The 25,542-nt window shown below is 43.4% G+C and overlaps 1 protein-coding gene across 1 annotated transcript in view; it reads left to right on the plus strand.

Moving 5' to 3' along the window:
- LOC126203719 (uncharacterized) overlaps positions 1–25,542 on the plus strand; it is a 171,460-nt gene that overhangs the window by 22,038 nt on the left and 123,880 nt on the right. The window contains exons 3-6 of the mRNA XM_049938094.1: positions 19,105–19,281; positions 19,364–19,490; positions 19,595–19,739; positions 19,816–19,958. Coding sequence (XP_049794051.1) covers positions 19,105–19,281; positions 19,364–19,490; positions 19,595–19,739; positions 19,816–19,958 — 592 coding nt within the window. The remainder of the gene's footprint in view (positions 1–19,104; positions 19,282–19,363; positions 19,491–19,594; positions 19,740–19,815; positions 19,959–25,542) is intronic.

A 25,542-nucleotide genomic window follows, 5' to 3' on the forward strand; every position in this document is an offset into this window, starting at 1 on the left:
TAATAACATCTTTTATTATCCAGTATACAAAAGCAATATCTAAGCATTTTGAATTGTTATTAGAGGTATCAGAAGTAAATAAACTTGATTTATGATAACCCCCGTTGGTATTACATGTAACAAAAAATACGTTGGTAATGCTAGGGTTAAATTCCTCGCGTGGAGTGGTTTATACTCGCTCCCTCGATGGACTGTCTGACGAAGAAATTCAGCACTACCTGTCTGACCAGGGCGTAACGGCTGTTCATAGGGTTATGAAAAGGGTTGACACGAACATCATTCCAACCCGCACTGTCTTCTTGACATTTGACAAAGTTCAACTCCCATCGAAAATCAAAGCAGGCTATGAGATAATTTCCGTTCGCCCTTACGTCCCAAACCCTACGCGTTGCTATCGGTGCCAGCGGTTCAATCACACCAGCCAGTCCTGTTCCAATCCGGCCAAATGTGTTACGTGTGGCAGGGATGCCCATGAGGGTGCTTGTCCACCTCCATCCCCTCGCTGCATCAACTGTATGGGTGACCACGCCGCTTCCTCTCGAGATTGTCCCGGTTTTAAGGACGAAAAGCTCATCCAGGAAATTAGGGTGAAGGAAAAGGTATCGACCTTTGCTGCTCGAAAATTATTCGCCAGTCGACAGCCCACCGTGCCTCAGAAAGGAAAATACAGCACTGTCCTTGCTTCTCCTCGGCCAACAATGGAGGCGGCCACACAGACTTGCGACCTCACCTTTAGTGCCACGGTCGTCAGATCGGCCAGCGCAAAGATCGCCCGTTCAACCTCACCACTTTCGCCTGCCCACTCTCTGGCTCACCCTTCGTCGAGTTCTGCTAAATCTCGAGCCCAAAAGTCAGACACCAAGACTTCGAAAAAAGAGCATACTCGTGAAGAGTTTTTACGTACGGCAACTTCCCAACCATCGGTTCCTCCTTCCTCTAAACATATTTCCAAGAAGGCTACAAAGAAACCCAGTTCATCTCCTTCTCCGCCAAGGCGTGTCCCATCTACAGCACCACCTGGTGGTAATCGCCCTCGGCCGTCTTCTGTGTCGCCGAGGCGCACTGCTGGCGGCCGATCAACCAGCCGGTCGCTGGTGGCAGGAGCTGCTCCTGACCAACCTATGGATCAGGATCTTCTGCCTTCGGCTGAATGCCATTCCATGCTGTCGGTCGCAAGCTCAGAGCAGTCGTTGAGTTGACAGCGACCTTGGTCACATTCCTCCATTTTCTGTTCACCCTATGTCCATTATCCACTGGAATATCCGTGGTATTCAAGCCCATCGGGATGAACTGTCGATCCTCTTACAATCCTACTCGCCGGTCATCCTCTGTCTTCAGGAAACAAAGCTGCGTCCCCATGACCGCTTTATTCTCCCTCATTTTCAGTCCGTCCGATATGATCTCCCCTCTGTTGAAGGCACTCCAGCACATGGAGGACTCATGATTCTTCTCCATGAAACTCTCCATTATCACCCAATCCATTTAAACACTTCCTTCCAAGCTGTCGCCGTCCGTCTTTCCCTTTCCGGATACACGTTCTCTCTTTGTACTGTATACATTCCATCGTCCACACCAATGGCACGAGCTGATCTCCTTCATCTTCTTGGTCAGCTTCCACCCCCATATTTGCTGGTTGGGGACTTCAATGCCCACCACCCGCTTTGGGGATCTCCACATCCTTGTCCACGTGGCTCACTATTGCTAGACATCTTCCACCAAGCAGATCTAGTTTGCCTCAACACTGGGGTCCCTACATTTTTGTCTGCCTCCACGACAAATTTATCTCATTTGGACCTTGCGGTCGGTACTGTTCCGCTAGCTCGGCGCTTCAAGTGGTTCGCCCTTGATGATACACACTCGAGTGACCACTTTCCATGTGTCCTTCGACTGCAGCCTCAACAGCCATATATGCGCCCGCGACGCTGGAAGTTTGCCCAAGCCGATTGGACACTTTTTTCATCTCTAGCGACATTCGATGACCGTCACTTTCCCTGCGTCGACGATGAGGTCACACATATTACCGACGTTATTCTTACAGCTGCGGAACATTCAGTACCACGCACCTCCGAATTGCCCCGGCGCCCCCCAGTTCCTTGGTGGAACGAGGCATGCCGTGATGCACTACGTGAGCGGCGACGTGCTCTCCGCGTTTTCCGCCACCATCCTACTTTGGCCAACTGTATCCGCTATAAGCAGCTCCGAGCGCGATGCCGTCGTGTCATCCGCGATAGCAAGAAGGCAAGCTGGAAATTCTTTATTAGCTCATTTAACGCCTTCACTCCCTCCTCGGAAGTTTGGAGTCGGCTTCGACGGTTCTCAGGCGCGCCTAGTTTCTCCCCGGTCTCTGGGCTCACTGTCGCGCATGACACATTAGTGGACCCCGTCGCAATTTCTAACTCGTTGGGTCAGCACTTTACTGAGATTTCGAGCTCTTCAAATTACCCGCCAGCGTTTCTCCCGAAGAAACGTGCAGCGGAAGTGCGACCTCTTGCTTTCTCCTCTCAAAATCGCGAAAGCTACAATACTGTTTTCTCGTTGCGGGAACTCCAACATGCACTCTCTTCTTCTCGCTCCTCCACCCCAGGGCCGGATGGTATCCACGTCCAAATGTTGCTGCATTTATCAACCCATAGTCTGCGTTACCTCCTCCGCCTTTATAATCGAATTTGGACCGACAGTACTTTTCCCAGACGATGGCGGGAAGCTATCGTCGTTCCTGTTCCAAAACATGGAAAGGACAAACATCTCCCCTCTAGCTATCGCCCCATTTCTCTCACGAGTAGTGTCTGTAAGGTTTTGGAGCGTATGGTGAATTACCGTTTAGCGTGGTGGCTGGAATCCCGCAGTCTTTTAACACCTGCCCAATGCGGATTCCGAAAGCATCGTTCTGCAGTTGACCATCTTGTTGCTCTCTCCACTTATATCATGAACAATTTTCTCCGGAAACGCCAAACGGTAGCAATATTTTTTGATCTGTAGAGAGCATACGATACCTGTTGGAGGACAGGCATCCTCCGCACACTTCTCTTGGGGCTTTCGGGGCCGACTGCCCCTTTTTCTTCGCGAATTTATGGCAGAGCGCACATTTAGGGTTTTGGTGAACACTACTCTCTCCCGTACTTTCTCCCAAGAAAACGGGGTACCCCAGGGCTCCGTGCTGAGTGTTGTACTGTTTGCCATCGCTATAAATCCAATTATGGGTTGTCTCCTTCCTGATGTCTCGGGCTCCCTCTTTGTGGACGATTTTGCGATCTACTACAGCTCTCAACGGACCAGCCTTCTTGAACGACGTCTTCAAGGATGTCTCGATCGCCTCCACTCTCGGAGCATCGAAACCGGCTTCCGTTTCTCTCCCAGTAAGACCGTTTGTGTTAATTTTTGGCGACGTAAGGAGTTTCTTCTGCCCTCCTTACATCTAGGTCCTGTCAACCTTCCGTTTTCAGACGTCGCTAAATTCTTGGGTCTTATGTTTGACAGAAAACTGTGCTGGTCCTCCCACGTTTCCTATCTTTCGGCTCGCTGTCTGCGATCGCTTAACACCCTCCGTGTCCTGAATGGTACCTCCTGGGGAGCGGACCGAGTGGTCCTTCTCCGCCTCTATCACGCCTTAGTGCGCTCGAAATTGGATTATGGAAGCATAGTCTACTCCTCTGCTCGGCCGTCTATTCTTCGGCGTCTCGACTCTCTCCACCACCGTGGATTACGTTTAGTGTCTGGAGCTTTTTACACTAGCCCTGTGGAAAGCCTTTATGCTGAGGCTGCTGAACCTCCGCTGTCCAATCGGCGAGCAGTCCTTCTGAGTCGATATGCTAGCCATCTGTCTTCCATGCCTGCTAATCCAGCCCATGACTTTTTTTTCGACGCCTCCTTTGATGTAGGGTATGCAGGCCGCTCCTCCTCCCTACTACCCCCGGGAGTCCGCTTCCGTCAACTGCTCCATTCTCTTTCCTTCGCTTTCCTAAAACATTCTTGACAACTTGGGGTACAGCACCGCCATGGCTCCGTCCCCGGATCTGCCTGCTCCGTGACCTTTGTCGATTTCCCAAGGATGGTACCTCTACACTTGTTTATCGTCGGGCATTTGCTGCTCTATGTGCACAAATGACGGACGCCACATTTATTTACACCGACGGCTCGGAAACATCGTTAGGTGTAGGGAGTGCCTATATTGTTGGCGACACCCCAAATCAATTTCGGCTTCCCGACCAGTGTTCGGTGTATACTGCGGAGCTTTACGCTGTTCTCCAGGCTGTCCACTACATTCGCCGCCATCAGCGGATACAGTACGTTATCTGCTCAGATTCTCTCAGCTCTCTCCTCAGTCTCGAAGCTCTTTATCCGGTGCACCAGAGGGTGCACCGGATTCAGGACTGTCTGCGCTTGCTCCACCTGGGGGGCGTCTCAGTGGCGTTCCTCTGGCTCCCGGGACACGTTGGTATCTATGGAAATGAGGTGGCCGATATTGCAGCCAAGGCTGCAGTCTCTCTTCCTCGGCCAGCAGCTATTCCATCGATTCCTTTCTGCGATCTACGGAGCATTTTATGTCGTCGTGTTGTTCATTTATGGCACGCGCATTGGTCAACACTTCCCAATAATAAATTGCGGGAAGTGAAAGCTCTTCCTTGCGCTTGGACTTCTTCCTCCCGAACGCGTCGTCGGGAGGAGGTAATTTTAACTAGACTCCGGATAGGGCACTGTCTTTTTAGCCATCGACATCTTTTAAGCGGCGATCCTCCCCCACTCTGTCCCCACTGCTCTCAGCTGTGGACGGAAGACACCTTTTAATTGAATGCCCCTATTTTAATCCGTTACGCGCCCGTGTACAGCTATCGCCTGATCTATCGTCGATTTTAGCAGATGACACGCGCTCAGCCGACCGCGTTCTCCAGTTTATTAATGCTAGTGAAATGTCGTCAGTCATTTGAAGCTTTTTTTGGGGACAACCAACCCCTTTCTGTAGTGGAGTTTTAAGCCTTCCTTTTGCTTTTAGTTTCTCCAATTTTATGACTTTGTTGCCATTGCTGCTGGTTTTCAATTTCGTTTTTTTTTACTGATTCCTAAGTCACAGGCTGGGCGCTAATGACCATAGCAGTTTTGCGCCCAAAAAAAAAAAAAAAAAAAAAAAAAAAAAAAAAAAAAAAAAAAAAAAAAAAAAAAAAATAATCCACCCCGGCGCGTTTCGTCTGACACTCCATCCGTGAGTCGCTGCTCCTGGCCGTCCTCAGTTTCGCCGGGACGCTCTGCTGCCAGGCGCTCGCTGGCCTCTCGTCGGCAAGTGATGCTGCCCCTCCTACACCACCAGGGACAGCGGCCGCAGCTGGCGACGACTCGATGGAACAGGATCCGCCTCCCGCCGGTTGTAGCGTTGTTCCCTCGAAACCTGGCCCTCCGCGGCCGTCGAGGTGACCAGTTCTTCCCCCGTCTCGTTCCCCCTCTTTTTTGACTAGCGATGGCCTTGTTACATTGGAACATAAGAGGTATTCAATCTAATCGGGAGGAATTACAACTGCTCCTCCGCCTGCACTGTCCGCTCGTCCTTGGTCTCCAGGAAACCAAGTTGCGCCCGACTGACCGTATTGCCTTTACCCACTATACCTCGGAGCGGTATGACCTCACCCCTGTGGACGGTATCCCAGCTCATGGTGGGGTCATGTTGCTTGTTCGGGACGATGTCTATTACCATCCCATCCCATTGACCACCCCACTCCAAGCAATAGCTGTCCGTATTACTCTTTCTGCTTTTACTTTTTCAGTTTGCACCATCTACACTCCATCGTCATCTGCAGTTAGTCGGGCTGACATGATGCACCTGATTGTTCAGCTTCCTCCGCCGTTTTTATTGTTTGGCGACTTCAATGCCCATCATCCCCTTTGGGGCTCTCCTGCATCCTGTCAGAGAGGCTCCCTCTTGGCGGATGTCTTCAACCATCTCAATCTTGTCTGCCTCAATACTGGCACCCCGACTTTCCTCTCGGACTCTACTCATACCTACTCCCACTTGGACCTCTCGATCTGTTCTACCACTCTTGCCCGTCGGTTCGAGTGGTATGTCCTTTCTGACACCTATTCGAGCGACCACTTCCTCTGTGTCGTTCGTCTCCTGCACCACACCCCATCCCCACGTCCTTTGAGCTGGAACATACCGAAAGCTGACTGGGGACTTTACTCCTCCCTGGCGACCTTTCCGGACCACAATTTTCTCAGTTGTGACAGTCAGGTCGAATACCTCACGGCTGTTATCATCAATGCTGCCGAACGTTCCATTCCTCGTACTACCTCTTCTTCACGTCGCGTTTCCGTCCCCTGGGGGAACGAGGCTTGTAGAGACGCTATCCTTGCTCGACGACGTGTTTTATGCACCTTTCGCCGCCATCCTACGTTGGCGAATTGTATTGGATACAAACGACTCCGAGTGCAATGCCGTAGAGTCATCAAAGACAGCAAAAAAGCTTGTTGGGCCTCTTCCACCAGCTCCTTTAACAGTTTTACTCCGGCTTCTGTCGTCTGGGGTGGCCTGCTATAATATAATAACTCCTCTTCTTACTAGGCTAATTACTGTTTAGATCTACAGGGCCATTATACTGAAAGGTTTCCCCACACCACCTAGTATTGTCTTTTTATGTGTGTGAGTAACTGTATGTTCACTGTTGTGGGTAAATACATACAGCGTACACAGGGCGGTGTGTGAAACTGATGGCGATTACACGCTTCCGCTGTTGTAGAAATCTGCTCCAGATGCTGCAGATACCGTGTTGAGCTGAAAGTGGTAACCAAAGTACGGAGAAATATTCTTCGGGGCTCTGTTGCATAGCAATCAGATTGCTTTCAGTTCTGAGAAATGTCCAGTTACTATTGTGGATTTGAATGATCCATGAAGTGACTTCTTTTCCGAAGAAAACATCGAACTATTTCACTAGAGCTGAACGCTCCCGTCGGAACTGTTCTCAACTGGTGTTTATTAGTAAATCACAATAGCAGTACATCGCTGGGTGTATAATAAGACGTACCTTCTTGAAACAAACAATATTTTATTGTTCTATTAACTGATTTCCTTCCATATGCCTTACATTTTACAATGTGAATAAAAAAAACTCGCGATGGCGTCGATTTTTTACATCACAAGAATGGCTCTCCTCCCCTCAAAATTACTCTTAACAAGAACAAAAGAACTCTATATCCTAAGAATAATTATGTGAGCACTGACCGCCACAGAGTAATCAACAATATCTTTGTCTCTCTCTCGCACTGTCACTGCAAGTTACGCTGCATGATACATCATATATGCCCCTCTTGTGGACGAACGTTTTTTGGGCAAAAACAAACAAGAGCGTTCACACAACACTATATCGGTGATTGTTTATGACGCTGTATTAATGTCCACTAGAGTATTAATGTCGACTGTATTTCTTAAGATATTTTGGTATTAGTGAATGACTATCTAAATGTAAATTATAGATTTGGGTGCATATACTGCTGACAAAGCCTGTGCTGAATTCCTGATGCAACATATATGCATAGCTTACATGCTTGCTTTTATTCATTTGTCGAGGATGGCATGAGATGTGATCAGAAACATTTTTCATCATCACTCAAAGCTTCTGTCACTCGCCTTGGGATGTCTCAAACGGATAATCTAGCCATTCGGCCAAGCCCCACAAAGGAAAACCTCAGGGTAGATTTACCATCCTTGTATTTCTCATTTGCAAAGAAAATTAATTGAATTACAATGGAAAATAAAAAAAAATATTTACAATATGGATTTTTTTTAAATGAATTTAAACACTGTTCACAAAAGAAACACGACACTGTTAATCTTCTGTGTCTTGAGGTGAACCGTCGACGCGTTGGTTTATGTCCATCTACGATTCCCTTCTATCTGTCATCTCTGGGTAACTGATTGAATTCTATTCCCATTTCACCGTCTCCTCGTGGGTATTATGGTTTTCCGCATATGGTTAACATGAAAATAAGTCAGTGTAAGTTCCGTGGAAAAGGTATTTGATCTATGCTGAGCTGAAATAGAATCTAATCTAAAGTTCTTTCTAATTGTCTGTCCTGAATTCGAAATATTCGGAAGTCGTAAGGTGTTCTTCATTTCTATCAACAACCCTATAATGCACTATACACAAATCCAACTGGTGCTGCCATGTCAACTTATGCTCGTCATCTTTCAGATGGACTTTAACACTTGTTGATGTGCTTATAACTGAAAGGCATTCGCTCACTTGGTAACTTCGCGAGCAACAATTGACATAACATAATTTACATACACAGGTATGTTACAACAATAGTACAATTATAAAGACAATGTTCATCACAAGAGATTGAAACCAAGTAATAGGCGTCCTTTTAAAACTGAGAACGGGTTACCCCTTCCGAACAGCATGACTTCAGCTCAGCGAGTAAAAAAAGCAAATACAAACATACACTTGACATTTTTAAATTGACATAAGAAAATATATCTTGCCATAGACCAGATTCATTTGAGTCACTAGCCCATGGTCATTATGCATTGTGAAACGTGATTGAAGTTACTATCTACTAATATAAAAAAAATTTTAAAAGAAATCATTCATACTATAGCTAAATTCTCTGCATACTGAAAAGAAAACTTATCCTTACAGTGGAAAACCAATACATAATGTCTGCATATCTCTCGTACAGTATGCCTGAAAATAAAAACTAACTACTAAATTGCAAAAAAGAAAGAAACTATCCTAAGTATGATTCATAGGTTTAATGAAAATTCTCTAATCAATATTATTTGATAAGAATAGTATTTTCAATCTTCAGAATCTTCAGTCATCATGAAATTGCTTTAACAAGTGATGAGGATACATTCCTTTCACCTTTCCATTCTTCACATCCTTCAAAACATAAGTTCCTGGATGGGGTATTTTGGTAATCACAAATGGTCCTTGATACAATAATTGCCATTTTGTGTTCTTCCTCTGTATAAGTGAAGCCTTAGGATGAGTTTTTACTAAAACTTGGTCTTTCACTTTATATGTTTTTATTTTTCCAAGTCGATTGTCAAAATATATTTTTCTTTTTCTTGCCTTGTCCATTATATTGAGTAAGGATTGTCGTACTTTATTTTGTAGGTCTATTTTGTTAATAGCTACTTTAGGAATTGGTCGAATCCAGCCATTCTGTTCCTGTTTTCCAAACATCAGTTTGTATGGGGTGTATTCTGTCATAGTATGTGGCATATTGTTTACAATTTCCTGAAAATCGTGAAGATAATCGATCCATTTGGGTTGCTGGTTGTGGCAATATGTTCTCATGAACCGGTTTAATTCACGAAAAATTCGTTCCACGGGATTCGCCTAAGGGTGGTACACTGATGTTAGAATTTGTTTTATACCCCTGGCTAATGTTTGCCTCCAACGAAATCCAGTGAACATTGACCCATAGTCAGAAAGAATAGCCTCTGGTTTGCCTACCCTGACTATATAATCCTTGACCAGCTTCTTGGCTATGGATGCAGCAGTAGCTGATTTTAATGGATAAAGTTTGACATACTTAGTTAATATATCAAGAAAAGCTACAATATATTTGCATCCTCCCCTTGATGATGGTAGAGGACCACAGACGTCGACTGAAATGATTGACAGCGGTTTAGTGGGTATAATAGGATGTAGGAAATCTTTCACACAAAAATTTCCTGGTTTGGCTAGCTGACAAATTTTACATTTCCTTAACTGTCTGTGCACTTTCCTGCGAATGTTTGGGAAGTAGCAATACGCTTGAATCTTCCGAGCACACTTTTAATACTCCAAAATGTCCCCAAGTGATGTGCGTGTGCAAAATTAAGTCATTCTCATTCTTCTCGGGAATACACACCTTCCAATTATCTGAATCAAGATGCCCTTTGAAAAATAAGACGTCGTCCTCAACTTTGTACAGTCTCTTCAGATCATCGTTTCCAGGCTTTGCTAAAGTTTCCTTTATTGAATGCCAACGAGGATCTTCATTCTGTAGTTTTTCCATGTTCTTACACATGTCAAGAAAACGTTTCCTATATATTCTATCAGTCATTATAAGAACATTAAATTCGGACGGATTGCCGGTGATGTTGATAGTTGACAAATCTCCATGTGGCATTCTAGACAGTGGATCAGCGATGAAATTATCCTGTCTGCTTAGGTATTTAATTTCAAATGAAACTCTTGGAGTGAGAGCGTCCATCTTGCTAATCTTGGATGTAATAATTTACATGTTTGCAAAAAACTTAACGCTTTGTGGTCACAGTATACTGTTGTCTTCGCTCCATATAAGTAATAGTAAAATTCCTTAAATGACCAGACTACGGCCAATGCTTCCCTTTCGGTAGTCGTATATGTTCTTTCACAAGCAGTTAAGAGCTGGCTAGCAAAAGCTATTGGACAGAAAGTTGATTTCCTATCTATCATTTTTACTTGGAAGAGGCATGAATCTATTCCAATTTCCGAAACATCTGCCATTAAACCGAATTCTTGGCTCATATCTGGATGATATAATATTTGTGAATTGACTAAGGCATGGTTTATTGCTTCAAATGCATTCTGACATTGTTGCGTCCACACCCACGGAGTATTTTTGCGCAACAAGCTGTACAACGGTTCTGCATTAATAGAGTGGTCGTGAATGAAACGCCTGAAAAAAGAGACAACTCCGAGGAAGCCCTTTAACTGTCTTTTTGTTGTTGGAACTGCAAAGTTTTTGATTGCCTTTAGTTTCTCGTAGTCCGGTAAGATGCCTTTTCCATTTATAAGATGACCCAAAAATTTGATTTTATCTCGAGCAAAATGGGACTTTTGCAGATTTGCGGTTATGCCTGCTTCCTTGAAACGTTCTAACACTCTTCTCAATAAATCAACGTGCTCCTCCCATGTGGTCGTAGCTATGAGCATGTCGTCCACAAATAAAGTTAAATTGCTTCGAAGTGCAGGTCCCAATGCATAATCTAGAGCATTTATAAAAACTCCTGAGCTCACGTTTAGCCCGAAAGGTAAAACCTTAAATTGATAGCTTCTACCTGCATGTACAAATGTGGTGTACTTTTTTTGATGGTTCGTCTAGAGCCACCTGCCAAAATGAACTTCTCAAATCAATATTTGTGAAGTATTTCATCCCCTCGAACTTTTGAATTAGCTCATCGATATTTTCCGGATGAGTTCGCACGGGCACGATAATCTTATTTATCTGCCATGCGTCTAGCACGAGACAAACTTTTCCTCCCTTTTTCGAGACAACATGAAGCGGACTACAGTATGGACTCGTCGAAGGTTCGATCAGATCCCATTCAAGCATCTGGTGGATTTCCGCATCAACTGCCTTTCGTTGGTGCCACGGTACTGGATAAAAATTACGGCAGAAAACTTGGTGTGGTATCACATCTAAATGGCATGTGTATCCCTTGATTACACCAGGTCTTTCTTGAAAGACTTCATGATATTCCTGTAGAAGATCATATAATTGCTTTCTTTGGTGTTGTTGCAAAAATTCAGGTTCTTGCACCTTTTCATATACCATATCTTCAGGGTTTAAAACTGGTTGCAAGTAATTAATTTGGTTATACCGTACAGGTTTGCTATGTATCCACTTTATTTGCAGCTTTTGTCCCTGACAATACTTTCCATGGGTACTATATTCCCTGAGAAGATTCAGTTGATGTTTCTGATCCATTATTGTAAAACTGGCACGGCCTAGAGAAAAATCGATATGCCAATTTCTCTCTCTAAATTCATCTATACCCAGGATACAGTCCTCAACCAATTTTTTTATTACAAGGAACGTGCAATTTATAGCTACATTTCCTATATCTAAATGGAGTTGAGTCTGCACTTTAACCTGAGAAGACTTATGACCAGTAGGACCTACAATTCTACAACATTGAACAGGAAAAATCGGTGGATTTGCTTTCTGAAGTATTCTTTGAAATAACTTCTCAGAAACGACATTTACTGCTGCTCCTGTATCTAGAGTAACTTGCACAGTAATGCCTTCAATCGCCGCCTGAATTTTTGCAACAGGTACAGTGATATGTTCCTCTTGACAAGGCATCATATCCTGCTGAAGTTCTTCTATTAATAATCTGCCATCATTGTACCGAAAAAAATTGACGCTTGAATTTTCGCCCCTGAAAACTTCCTCGACTGCACCATCGGGGCTTCTGACAGTCGAGTTTAGTTTGACGATTGTCCATCATTAGTAGATGTCTGCTCCGTTACGTCGGTTATTATTGGTGGTTGATTTCTCCATTCATTTGCATTATCATTTGGTACCCAACCTGAAGTTTGTGGTTGGTTGTGATATTCTTGGGTTGGTTGCTGATATCGGCGTTTTTGCTGATAATTCCATTCTTGATAGTATCCTTTCCTCTTCTTATTATTCTTCCTCCATTTCCGTTTATATGTTTGTTCACATTGTTGGTCATGATTTCATGTTTTTCTGGAAATAATTCACCTGTGGGTTTGGTGAATTGTGTGCAAAAGGTTTGTTTCCATACTCTTTGTTGTTACTATTGTATTTGTTAGGTTGGTAACTTGGTTGGTTACAACGCACACGTGATTCTTCGAACAGAATGTCTATTGAATCCAATGTGGCTAGAAAATCTTCCACATGTTGTTCAGGCACATGTAGAAGTTTTTCCTTAACTTCAAGTGGAAGTTTGCCCTTTAATATTCGAATGATATCCTGCGTCTGGATTGGTTCATTCCAGTATTTACTTTTATTTATATACTTCTCGAAATACTTTCTTAGAGATCCATGTTTGAAAGAAAAAGGTTGTGGGTCAAAAACTTCCTTACATAGTCTTTCTTGTACTCCCTTATTCCAGTATTTGTGCAAGAAAGCGCGTTCAAATTGGTCATAATCTTGACACCAATCGGATGCTTCTGACGCCCACATCGATCCATCTCCATGTATGAATCCTGCAACGTACATAATTTTTTGTTGCTCAGTCCACATTCGCGGCAATATCCCTTTAAATTGCTTGATAAATACCACGGGATTGATCGACTTCCTTTCGGGAATAAATATCTGGAATTGACGATATTTAAGCATTTTTTCTTCATTCATAGTCACAGGTGTATTCTGGTGGCTACTACGCGGTGAATGATAATCTCGATAATTTGTTTCTGGTTGATTACGTAAATATGCACCAATACATGGATATTGTTGCATGGATTCGGTTTCACTGGTTTCATCAGGAATAATGTCTGCTTTTGATAAACTGCAAGTAGTATGTGCCCCTCTAGTATTAACTAGACCTTGCTGGCATGCTTTTAATGTATTTTCTATTTTTGCTTTCCAAGCAGGAAATTCATCTCCTATATTCTTCTTAATCTCTTTAACTTCTGCTTTAAGTTGTTCTTGTGCAGCTTCGTTGTTAACTTGCACGTTAGAAACTGTTTCTTTCAAGGTTTTGTCAGCATAATTTCGCACTGTCTCGGTTTGCTATTTCGCCCAATCTTCAATGTCCTTAGAAAATGCGATCTTATGTTCATTGAAAAGTTTCTCTATGTGTTTCTCGCCTTCGAGACTGAGTGTGTCTATCCTCCGAGTAAGCTCAATGACAGCTTGCTCGTTATCGTGCTTAATTGTATTCACGTCTTGCGCAATAGTGTTCTGTACATGAATAACTTCTTGCACTTGATGATTTAGTGTATCTTGACGACATAAGATGTCTTTGTATTTGTTAATTCCTGATACTGTTGTTCTTGTGTAACTATGAGTTGTGCCTGACTGGTAATCAAGTGACTCCGCTTTGTTTCCAAACTCTGGAATTTTTCAGTAATCTTATCATTTATTTCTTTTAGTTTATTAGATTGCTCCTGAGCCAAATTAAATTGCGCACTCTCCAATGCTTGGAATCTATGATTCATGTCGTTTGCAAACGTGGATTGTGCCATTGCAAGATTAGATTGCGTGGTTTCCAATGCCTGGAATCTACGATTCATGTCATTTGCAAACGTGGATTGCGTGGTTTCCAATGCTTTAATCCCTTGTGTTATGACAGTCAAACTTGACATCAGCTGGGATAACAAATCGGTATTCTCAGCAATTGGCGATTGCACTGGGCTTAATGAGGATTGTACCGACACAATTTTCGGTACAGTCATTTCGTTTTCGCACGCGTCTGTGTCAGAGATGAAATTCATGTTGTTTGTTGGTTGCTGCATATTTCTCTGGACTTCTTTCGACATATGAATGTCGGAACTAGCAACCGTTTGTGTCGACGGCGTGAGCGCATTAATTATTGCTGGTTGCTCAGCCGTAATCGACATATCGCTAACTACGGCGGTATTAAATTCTGTGGCACTAGTTGACGATGCATTCACACTATTTAATTCATTTTGTGGCATTGTGATGCGTGCTTGCTTATTGGCTTTGAACATAGATCTCGTTATCACCATGTAAATGAGCAATTGACAGTTTCTCCTCTAAATAAGTCCTACAAAAGTGACTATTATACTTTTACACACGCAAAAACGTTAATGTCCTAATGCTGTTAACGTACACTTTACAATGTGACACAAAAACAGTGCATAGATAACACACAAAATATTGTCTTACTATATCTACTGAAATACTGGAATTCTAGTAAAAGTAATATAGCAACACTATTTATACTTAGAAAATTTATATATGAAGGGTCACTACAATGCATAAATGCTCAAGAAAGCTAGTAATTCAAATGTTCTGGCCTTTTTGAAGTTTCTGCTCGGCTGCTGGGACGGCGCACTCGTTCTCTTCACAAGATACTCCCGCACGTTAGCGTTAGCATGAAACATACAAAGGACCATAATGTAGTTACTCTATAAAACTAGACATATATACACACAATGAAACATTAATTACTAAATTACTAACATATTTATATTGCAGGTTCACTATGAGTGTTGTATCACGATCGTGTCCTGTCTAACGGTAGACATTTATAATGTCTCCTCTTCTTACTAGGCTAATTACTGTTTAGCTCTACAGGGCCATTATACTGAAAGGTTTCCCCACACCACCTAGTATTGTCTTTCTATGTGTGTGAGTAACTGTATGTTCACTGTTGTGGGTAAATACATACAGCGTACACAGGGCGGTGTGTGAAACTGATGGCGATTACACGCTTCCGCTGTTGTTGAAATCTGCTCCAGATGCTGCAGATACCGTGTTGAGCTGAAAGTGGTAACCAAAGTACGGAGAAATATTCTTCGGGGCTCTGTTGCATAGCAATCAGATTGCTTTCAGTTCTGAGAAATGTCCAGTTACTATTGTGGATTTGAATGATCCATGAAGTGACTTCTTTTCCGAAGAAAACATCGAACTATTTCACTAGAACTGAACGCTCCCGTCGGAACTGTTCTCAACTGGTGTTTATTAGTAAATCACAATAGCAGTACATCGCTGGGTGTATAATAAGACGTACCTTCTTAAAATGAACAATATTTTATTGTTCTATTAACTGATTTCCTTCCATATGCACTTATATTTTACAATGTGAATCAAAAAAACTCGCAATGGCGTCGATTTTTTACATCACAAGAATGGCTCTCCTCCCCTCAAAATTACTCTTAACAAGAACAAAAGAACTCTATATCCTAAGAATAATTATGTGAGCGCTGACCGCCACAGAGTAATCAACAATATCTTTGTCTCTCTCTCGCACTGTCACAGCAAGTTACGCTGCATGATACATCATACTGCGCCGGCTGTCGGGCATTAAGGCCCACTCCTCAGTACCTGGACTGACCTCAGGTAATGAGGTCCTCGTTGATCCTGTGGCTGTCTCCAACGCCTTCGGCCGTTTTTTCGCGAGGTTTCAAGCTCCGCCCATTACCACCCTGCCTTCCTTCCCAGGAAAGAGGCAGAAGAGGCTCGGCGACCTTCCTTCCACTCACTGAATCTGGAAACTTATAATGCCCCCTTTACTATGCGGGAACTCGAACGTGCACTTGCACTGTCCCGGTCCTCTGCTCTGGGGCCAGATGCCATTCACTTTCAGATGCCGGCACACCTTTCTCAGGCGGGCAAAAGCTTCGTTCTTTGTACCTACAATCGCGTCTGGACCGAAGGTCAGGTCCCCATGCGTTGGCGTGATGCCGTCGTTGTTCCCATACCCAAACCCGGGAAGGATAGACACCTTCCTTCTAGTTACTGCCCCATTTCTCTTACAAGCTGTGTCTGTAAGGTGATGGAGCGCATGGTTCATGCTCGGTTAGTTTGGATTCTTGAATCTCGACGGCTACTTACCAATGTCCAATGCGGCTTTCGTCGCCGCCGCTCCGCTGTTGACCACCTTGTGACCTTGTTGACATTCATCATGAACAACTTTTTGCGACGGCGCCAAACGGTAGCCGTGTTCTTCGATTTGGAGAAGGCTTATGATACCTGTTGGAGAGGAGGTATCCTCCGCACTATGCACAGGTGGGGCCTACGCGGTCGCCTGCCCCTTTTTATTGATTCCTTTTTAACAGATCGAAAGTTTAGGGTACGTGTGGGTTCCGTATTGTCCGACGTCTTCCTCCAGGAGAACGGAGTGCCTCAGGGCTCCGTCTTGAGCGTAGCCCTTTTTGCCATCGCGATCAATCCAATTATGGATTGCATTCCACCTAATGTCTCAGGCTCTCTCTTTGTCGATGACTTCGCGATCTACTGCAGTGCCCAGAGAACGTGCCTCCTGGAGCGCTGCCTTCAGCGTTGTCTAGACAGCCTATACTCATGGAGCGTGGCAAATGGCTTCCGGTTCTCTGAAGAGAAGACGGTTTGTATCAACTTTAGGCGATATAAAGCGTTCCTTCCGCCATCCTTACATCTCGGTCCCGTTGTTCTCCCATTCGTGGAAACAACTAAGCTTCTAGGGCTCACATTGGACAGGAAACTGTGGTGGTCTCCGCATGTCTCTTATTTGGCGGCCCATTGTACACGTTCCCTTAATGTCCTCAGAGTTCTTAGTGGTTCATCTTGGTGAGCGGATCGCACTGTCCTGCTTTGCTTGTATCGGTCCATAGTCCGATCGAAGCTGGATTATGGGAGCTTCGTCTGCTCGGCCATCTCTCTTACGCCGTCTCAACTCCATCCACCATCGGGGGTTACGTCTTGCGACCGGAGCCTTCTACACTAGTCCTGTCGAGAGTCTTTACGCTGAAGCTGCCGAATTACCATTGACCTACCGGCGCGACGTACTGCTGTGTCGGTATGCCTGCCCTGCTGTGTCGGTATGCCTACCGGCTGTTGTCTATGCCCGACCACCCCTCTTACCAGTCCTCCTTCGCCGATTCTATCGACCGTCAGTACGGGTTGTATGTGTCTGCCCTGCTGCCCCCCGGAGTCCGCTTCCGTCACCCGCTTCGACAATTGGATTTTGCCCTCCCTACCACCTTCAGAGAGGGTGAGAGCCTGACACCACCTTGGCTCCAGGCTCCGGTTCATATTTATCTCGACCTCAGCTCACTCCCGAAGGAGGGTACTCCGGCTGCAGTGTATTGCTCATGGTTTGTCGAACTTCGTGCTCGACTTGCCGGTCACACCTTTATTTACACCGATGGCTCCAAAACTGACGATGGTGTCGGCTGTGCCATTGTCGTCGGTGCCGCCACCTTTAAATACCGGCTCCTCGACCAGTGTTCCAGCTTTATGGCCGAGCTTTTTGCTCTCCATCAGGCCGTTCAGTATGCCCGCCGCCACCGCCATTCATCGTATGTACTCTGCTCTGACTCACTCAGTGCTCTTCAGAGCCTTGGAGCTCCCTATCCGGTCCATCCCTTGGTTCAACGGATACAGCAGTCCCTCCATTCTTTCGCTGATAATGGTTCTCCTGTCAGCTTTCTGTGGGTTCCCGGACATGTAGGAGTGCCTGGTAATGAGGCTGCGGATGCTGCAGCCAAGGCTGCAGTCCTCCTGCCTCGGCCAGCCTCCCATTGTGTCCCGTCATCTGACGTTCGTGGGGATGTTTGTAAGAGGCTTGTGTCGTTGTGGCGGGATGCTTGGTCATCCCTCCAAGGAAACAAGCTCCGGGCAGTAAAACCGCTCCCAACTGCTTGGGCAACCTCCTCCCGACCATCTCGGCGAGAGGAGGTCCTTCTGACCAGGTTGCGGATTGGGCATTGCCGGTTTAGCCACCGCTACCTGCTCTCCGGTGACCCAGTCCCGCAGTGCGCTTGTGGTCAGGCACTAACAGTGCGCCATGTTTTATTGTCGTGTCCCCGCTTTAGTCAATCTCGTGTTGTCCTGTCCCTGCCATCTACTTTACCGGATATTTTAGCTGATGACGCTCGAGCAGCTGCTCGTGTTCTGCGTTTTATAACTTTGACTGGCTTGTCCAAAGACATCTAACCTTTTTACTTATTTTATCTGCATCTGTGCTCTAACAACAGTGACTGGGCGCTCATGACCTCAGTAGCTGAGTGCCCTTAAACCCCACACAAAAAAAAAACAAAGGTCCCAGGTTAGAGTCCCGTTCTAGCAAATGATTTACCATCATTCTTATCTATAGGAGCTTTCAGTGCATGTAATGTGCTATGAGGCTTTATGTTCACTTGCACAGTTTGAGGCCTTTTCACGTTTACATTTGATTATTTAAGGAAAATCACTGATTATTGTTGTTGAGTGTCCTAATAACAAATCATATGTTGGTAAATAAGTGGTTAAACATTTTCAACAGTAAGCTGCACTGCTTCTCTTTGAAATGCTGACATTACTTTCTCATAAAAGCTTCAACTTGTTTCGTTCTGGCAGTAAATGACAAACAGGTATGTAATGCTTCAGACAAGACTTTTGTTGGTCTTCCTTATTTCTTAGTGGCATTTTGCAGGCTATCTGAATTTTGTTAAAATTAATGGCTAGTAGAGGTCTACTTGAGCACATGAGTAAGAAAAATTATAGTGGGCCTGTAAGTAATTCCTGTACTGATTGTCATTGGGGTTGGTAATTGGCGATGTACTTTCAGGTTAGATTTAAGATCAAGGAGAAGTGAAACTTCATTTTCCATTAGTTTAATTTAAGAAGTAATTGTAGAGATTTGATTTTAAAGGGATTTTGTATTGTACAAGCTAGCTTATCTTTTTTCTTTCTCAAAACTTGTGTTGAAACATTAGTATTTTCATATCCTCTCTTTTTTTTTAGAATCTGTTTTCAGTGCCAAATAAGAGGGCATCAGATGAGTTAATTTGTTACCTTTTCTCTCTCATTGATGGAGATAAATACAACATCAAGCAGAATTTGCTTTACATCATGTTAGACAAGAAAAGGGAAAATAGTTTTTACTCTCAGGTCCACAGCTTTTCAAAAGATATAAGTGATGTAAGTATGTTGTTTCATTTAATTACACCTGCATCCGTAATAGGTTTGTTATTCATTTTATTCTTTTTTCTTTTCTGCTCAGGAATATCCAGAGGAAAACCTGCCAAAAGTGGTTAAATCATTTTTCCTTATGCCTTCAGGAGAAAAATATGTGCAATACTTGTACAAACTTACATTAATTGCAATGAAAAATGATCTTAAAAGGGCTGGTATGATGAATGATTTTGCAATACTGTTTTAATCTCATTGAATGTGGTTGGTAGTGGTTGCCTCACAAGTAATGATATCAAATACTCAGTATTTACACTTTCAGGGATCGTAATGCATCCAGTTAGAAGACCTAAGGATGAGGAAGAATTAACAAAACTAGAATCTATGAATGATATATTAGACGAACATTTGAAAATGCAGACCAAGTGTGCGGAGCAATCACATGTAAAGAACAAAAATAAGGAAAGGTAAATATACCACTGACTAAATTGCCCACTGACTATCATTAGTAATACCAGTGTAACAATTGTCTTTTTTTCCAAGATTGTTAAAGCTACAAAACAAGAGAAAGCGAAAGGTGCTGATGGAGCTGACAGCAGATCTTAAATTGAAGATGGAGAAGTATAGTCTTCCAGAACATATGAAAAGTTTGGTCTTCTCAGGGTATGACCAAAAAGTCATAAAAGGTAATGTGGCTGTTCTTTTGTTAAATTATAAAAACTATTCCAATAGTCACAAATGAATCAATGAAATAATTGTTTTGTGCAAATTTGTTTACAAACAGACTAAATGCAGAAACATTATGTTGGAGAAGAGCACTCATTTATGGCAGGTATATTTTAAACTTTACTAATTAAAATTAAATTCAATCACAAATTGAAGAGAGAGAAACTTATGTGACTTACACTTTCTGGTATTTACTGTTGTTCAGGAGCCTCTATGTGGCCACTTGCATGTCCTCTTACATTTCTCCCTCCTCTGTATCTACATCCTCCTTGTGGCTTACTTGCATCATCTCCCTTTCTCTCGTTCAAGATCATACTTTTGTGGTGAGACCAGTCATTAGGCAGTACATACAGAAACTAGGCAGTACATACAGAAACCATAAGAAGTGAGTGGAAGACAGAGTGTTCAATGTATCACAAAGAGACAGCTCAACAGTAGACCCATGTGGTGGCTAGATTTGTATAAAATATTGGAATATGTACTGCCTCAAAGTATGCCCTATAGCTCTCTAGTTTGATTTTTTCCTTTGTGACAGTACATAACTATTCTTTAGGTGTAAACAGTCTGTAAATACACTGCGCAACAGAATTAAAGTATCACTTTTACGAAGCCCAGTACTTGTCTCCCATTTTGATGCATAAGTTTGAACTTTCTTGAAGGGTGCCTACAACCTCTCTCTGTAATGGTGCGAAGGCATGGCACCCTGTGACTTCAACCTCGTGTTCATTGACACTGAAAACAGCAAGGTATCTACACATACAAAAAATATCACTGATGAGAAGTTCATTTGACGTGTAAAGTGGGTTAATTATGTCACATTGAACGTGTCACATGATGTGAAGGTCGTGATAGCCCCTCTTCCCACATTTCAGCCATGCTTTTGATGCCTCTGTAGTGGAGGTTAAAACTGCAATATCCAGCATTTAAGTCAGGTGGTTTGCTTATGGGTGGCCAAGGAAAATGTTTCAGACACACCACCACCACTCAGAATCAAAATGAAAAGGCCTCGTGGATGCCAGGTGGTGGCATAAAGGGCGTCAGTGAAACCAACCTTTTCCTTGGGACGCTGATTCTCACACATTTTGCGGTAAAAAATGACAGTTCGCAGTGCAACAAGCAGCAGGAAGATTGTTTTGACACTGCCTGCACCCTCAGACATTTCAACCCTTCTCTGTGGGGCTGAATCCTCATTGAAAGTGATCGTACCCCTTCTGCGTGCAATGTGACTAAATTTTTGCTCTTGTGTACAGGTTATAACCAGTAGGTACAGTTCAAAATCTTTTGATGAAATTTGAATGTGATCTGAGCAGCAAAGGGTCTTTGTGCTTTTTCAGTGCTCCTGTTGCTCACTCCAGTGACATGATCAAAGAGGGCTGTAACATTGACATGTGTGAGAATAAAATGGCAAAGAGTACCCCTCAGTTTTGCAAAACCTTCAGTGGTACCCACCCAACTTTAAAAATGTACCATTACAGAGAAAACCTACCCAACTGGCTTACGCATCTCAAAGGCTAGTTGCCCGCTTGCAGTCACCTAGGAGTATTTTGCAGGTTTTCTCTGTCAATGCTAATTTTGAAAATACTCAGTTGATGTGGGTTGGTGCCACAAAGGGTTTTGCCAAACTGGGGGGTCTTAGAGCAACCATTTGTGTCAACACCTCCCCCCTCCCCGTGATCACGTCACGGGAGGACATGAAACAGGAGCACTGAAAAAACATAAGGACCCTTTGCTGCTACTGATCATGTTCATATTTCATTGAATGGTTTTGAATGCTCCCTAGTGGTTCCACCCTGTACACTAGAGCTTAATTGCATTTGCATCTGTAATTGAAAGGGGTGTGATCATATTAAGTGGGGTTACTGTCTTGTGATGTCTGCCGAGAATGGTTGAATCACCTAGGAGGAGTTACCAGTGCCAAAGATTGTCAAGTATATAGTCATTTTGCTCATAGCACTGCGAACTGTTATTTTTCACTGCAAAATGTGTGGGAATCAATGTTTCAAGAAAAGGGGTGTTTTCATTGACAACCTTATGCTACTCCTTAAGACTTTTTCATTTGGTTCTTAGTGACAGTGTGTGTGAAATGTTACCCTCGGGCTCTCATAAGAAAACCATCTGATTCCAATGGCTGGCCATCGTGATTCTGACCTCCATCATAGAGGCGAAAAAAGCAGCAGTGAAATGTGGATAAGAGTGGTAGTGTCAACCTTGTTATCATGTGACAAGTCCATCGTGGTGTCTTGTAATTGAAGCATTGCTGAGCCCAAGGGAGAGGTCTCTGGACACCTTGTCTTAGTGCCATTACAGAGGAAGGTTGTAGGTACCTTTGAGCCAAAATTCAAACTCTTCCATTGGAGTAGGAGACAGTTATGGGTTTTTGAAAAAGTGTTCGTGTAATTCCATTATGCAGTCTGTCTTTCTTACTGGAGTAATGTCTTAAGTAATATCTGAGTGTGAATGCTTTTTTCATTATTTAGTTAATATATTGATTGTAGTTATTGAAAATATATTTATCAGTGAAATGAGTATTATTTCTTTTCACATATTTACTTTGTGAAGCACTTTTGTATCCTTTGATCATAACTTTTTTATCATCATATGATTGGGTCTTACTAACAAATAAAAGGGTCAGGCTTTTCTATTTGTTATGTTATAAGGAAAGTTGAAATTTTATTTTTTATTTTAAATCAGTATACTTGCTGCAGCCGAGTTGCCGTATATTCCTGTCTCTGCCAGTTAATAAGGTAGCAACAATTCTCAACTACGTCAGGCATCGGCTTCTAGATAAACTACTACTCCCAATTATAGGTTACAATAAAATGTGGGTAATTGATCCTGCTTGTGAAAGAAGCAGCTAATAGTGAAATATTTTTGTGTTTCAACAGTTCTGAAAGCCCTTGTGTAAAGGTGGAGAATTTAAGTAAGTAATAATTTTTGTAGCTCAGGGATAAAATTGCCAGTCAGCAATGTAAACTGTTTGATGACTCTAAAGTAGACTCAAGCACGCACCTGAAATTGTTGCACATGCTGTCACCAGCACCCAAGACAACAGAATCCTTCTCCCCTTTAACTAGCAGACAACTCTCTCAGCAGATGATGGTCTGCACTGGTAATCAATTGGGTCTCCTGATTACAATCTCTCTTCTGTACACTGCTATTGGTTCAAATTTGAGTTGTTCTGTATGAAATGATTAATCTGTGACCACTGAAGTATCTTCTCAACCTAAATGTGTCTGCCTATTACCAAACCTTTAAACTACGTGAGTTGAATTCTGTTCATTTACAACTTCAAAATTAGACAAATATCCCAACTATTGAAACAGTATAAATTTATAGTCTTGTGTACTCCTTTCACTTGACCTTGATTGTTTAATTTTTTTTTCTTTTTTTAATGACTTAAGTAGTAGTCTTAATTTGACTGGTGCTCAGATAACTGATCTGCACAGGACCAAAATCCTAAAGATTTCCAGTTTTTAACCTGTATGTGATTGTAGCTGTAAGATGTAATGGGAGAATGTCCAACGTAGTCTCGAAGTAAGCAGTGGGAGTGCTGCTAATTCCACCGATTATGGCTAGGCAGGCCCTTCTCTGCACCTTCTTGAGCTCCTTAGCAGCTACCTTCTCTGCACCTTCTTGAGCTTCTTAGCAGCTGCCTTCTGTTCTACTTTACTCCACTGTACTCTAGCCTCATAAATTATCATATGTGTTGTTACAGAGATGTAAATCCAGTTAATGCTCTTGGGCCTGGACGCCAGTTTTTTCACAGGCTGTCCTAATGTACATTGGAGCAAGTCTTGCCTTGCAACATGTGTTCTTTAAGTCAGGGGTGCATGTTAGTTTCACATCCATGGTTATCCCTGGATTCATCACCGCACCCCCCTATTTGTAGAATTTTGTTGAAGCACATAAGGCTCCAGTAAGTGTTTTAGATACGCTTTCTCATAAACTGTACAACAACAGTTTCGCTGGGAATAGCAGTTAGATCCTGTTTTCTATACCAATTTTGCACAATGTTCAGAGCTTATTGTGCCAATGTTCTATAAGTAGTTACAAATTTGCCAGGTATTAATATGACTAAATTGTCTGTGTATCCTTGACACACATATTCCTTAATGAGCTGATGCACCTCTAGTTTTCACAGTTGTGGGGACATATTGTGCGTACTCCCTGTAGTGGTGCTGATTACCATTTTCACGTCCCATCATGATGACTTCTGTCTTCCGTCCACTCAGCTTGGTATTAATCCACGTACATATTATGGTCTTAATTCCATGCACTTCTGCAGCTTTGACTGTGGATTTGTAGGTCATGTCGCTGAAAGCCCCATCAGTGTCAAGTAATATGCAGAGCCATTTTCTGAAAATGTAGTATATTTTTGTTATAACCTCAAGTTGAACAAATACATTTCAAGGAAGACACAGTACATCAAAGTCACAGATCAAGTAAACAGAGTAAGAACAAGATGTTGGCCAGGTCGATAAGTAGCCAGGCACGGGGCCTGTTTCAGCATAGCCTTCAGTTTCTGGAAAGCCGCATTGCATGATGCGGACCAATGAAAAGGCGCTTTTTTATGCAACAGGCGATGCAATGGCTGAGCCACCGAAGCAGCAGACGGTAAAAACTTGTGATGGTATGCTATTTTCCCCAAGAAGGCCTGCAGTTCCTTAACAGATGTAGGGTGAGGAAGGGCATCGATCGCAGTGACAGTTTGCTGAAGCAGACGAATACCATCCCGAGAGAGTTGAACCCAGGAGAAAAAAGGGACGAAAATGTCGTCGACAAGGAATCCAGTTGAGCATAAGGAGTAGCATCAGAGACGATATTGACAGTCATCTATGGAGAACCCAAAAACGCGAAAGGCATTGAAACCAAAAAGATTCTCTGCGTTACTATGGTCGACCACAAATATGGGAACAGTGCGAATGACAGATTTGTAAGATACCTCAGCATCAAATTGTCCCAAGAGAGAAATCTTCTGTTTATTGTAATTCCGTAATTGCCTAGTGACAGGTGACAGGATTGGAGAACCCAACTGAAGATAAGTCTGAGAATTGATGATACTGGCAGCAGAACCATTATCCACCTGCATGCGAACATCCCGACCAAGTATTTGGAGAGTGAGGAATAACTTCCCTGAAATGGAAGAAGTACAATTGACAGACAACACAGAAGCAGAGTCGGCGTCATGTGCATGAACATCAGGTATGCAATCGGATTTGCAAACGGATGACACATGACCCTTCTTTTTGCATTTGTGACACACGGCCCAACGTTGGGGACAATCCTCTCATGAATGTTTCGTACAACACCGCAGACGTGAAGGAAGTTGCTGTGGGTTTTGCTGCAGTTCCTTAGAGGGTGGTTTACGGTTAGGCCGAGGCTGCACTTGGGAGCGTACTGCGGCCACATCGGCCGGCGGGGACACGCCGCACGCTTCGGCAACAGCGCACAGAGGTTGTACGTCCCCGACATCACCCCCTGCCTCTATTTGCGCTCCAGTGGCGCAAGAAATTTCAAAAGACTGAGTGATGGATAGGACTTCAT

The sequence above is a fragment of the Schistocerca nitens genome, chromosome 9 (assembly GCF_023898315.1).
Source record: "Schistocerca nitens isolate TAMUIC-IGC-003100 chromosome 9, iqSchNite1.1, whole genome shotgun sequence".
Taxonomy (NCBI): domain Eukaryota; kingdom Metazoa; phylum Arthropoda; class Insecta; order Orthoptera; family Acrididae; genus Schistocerca; species Schistocerca nitens.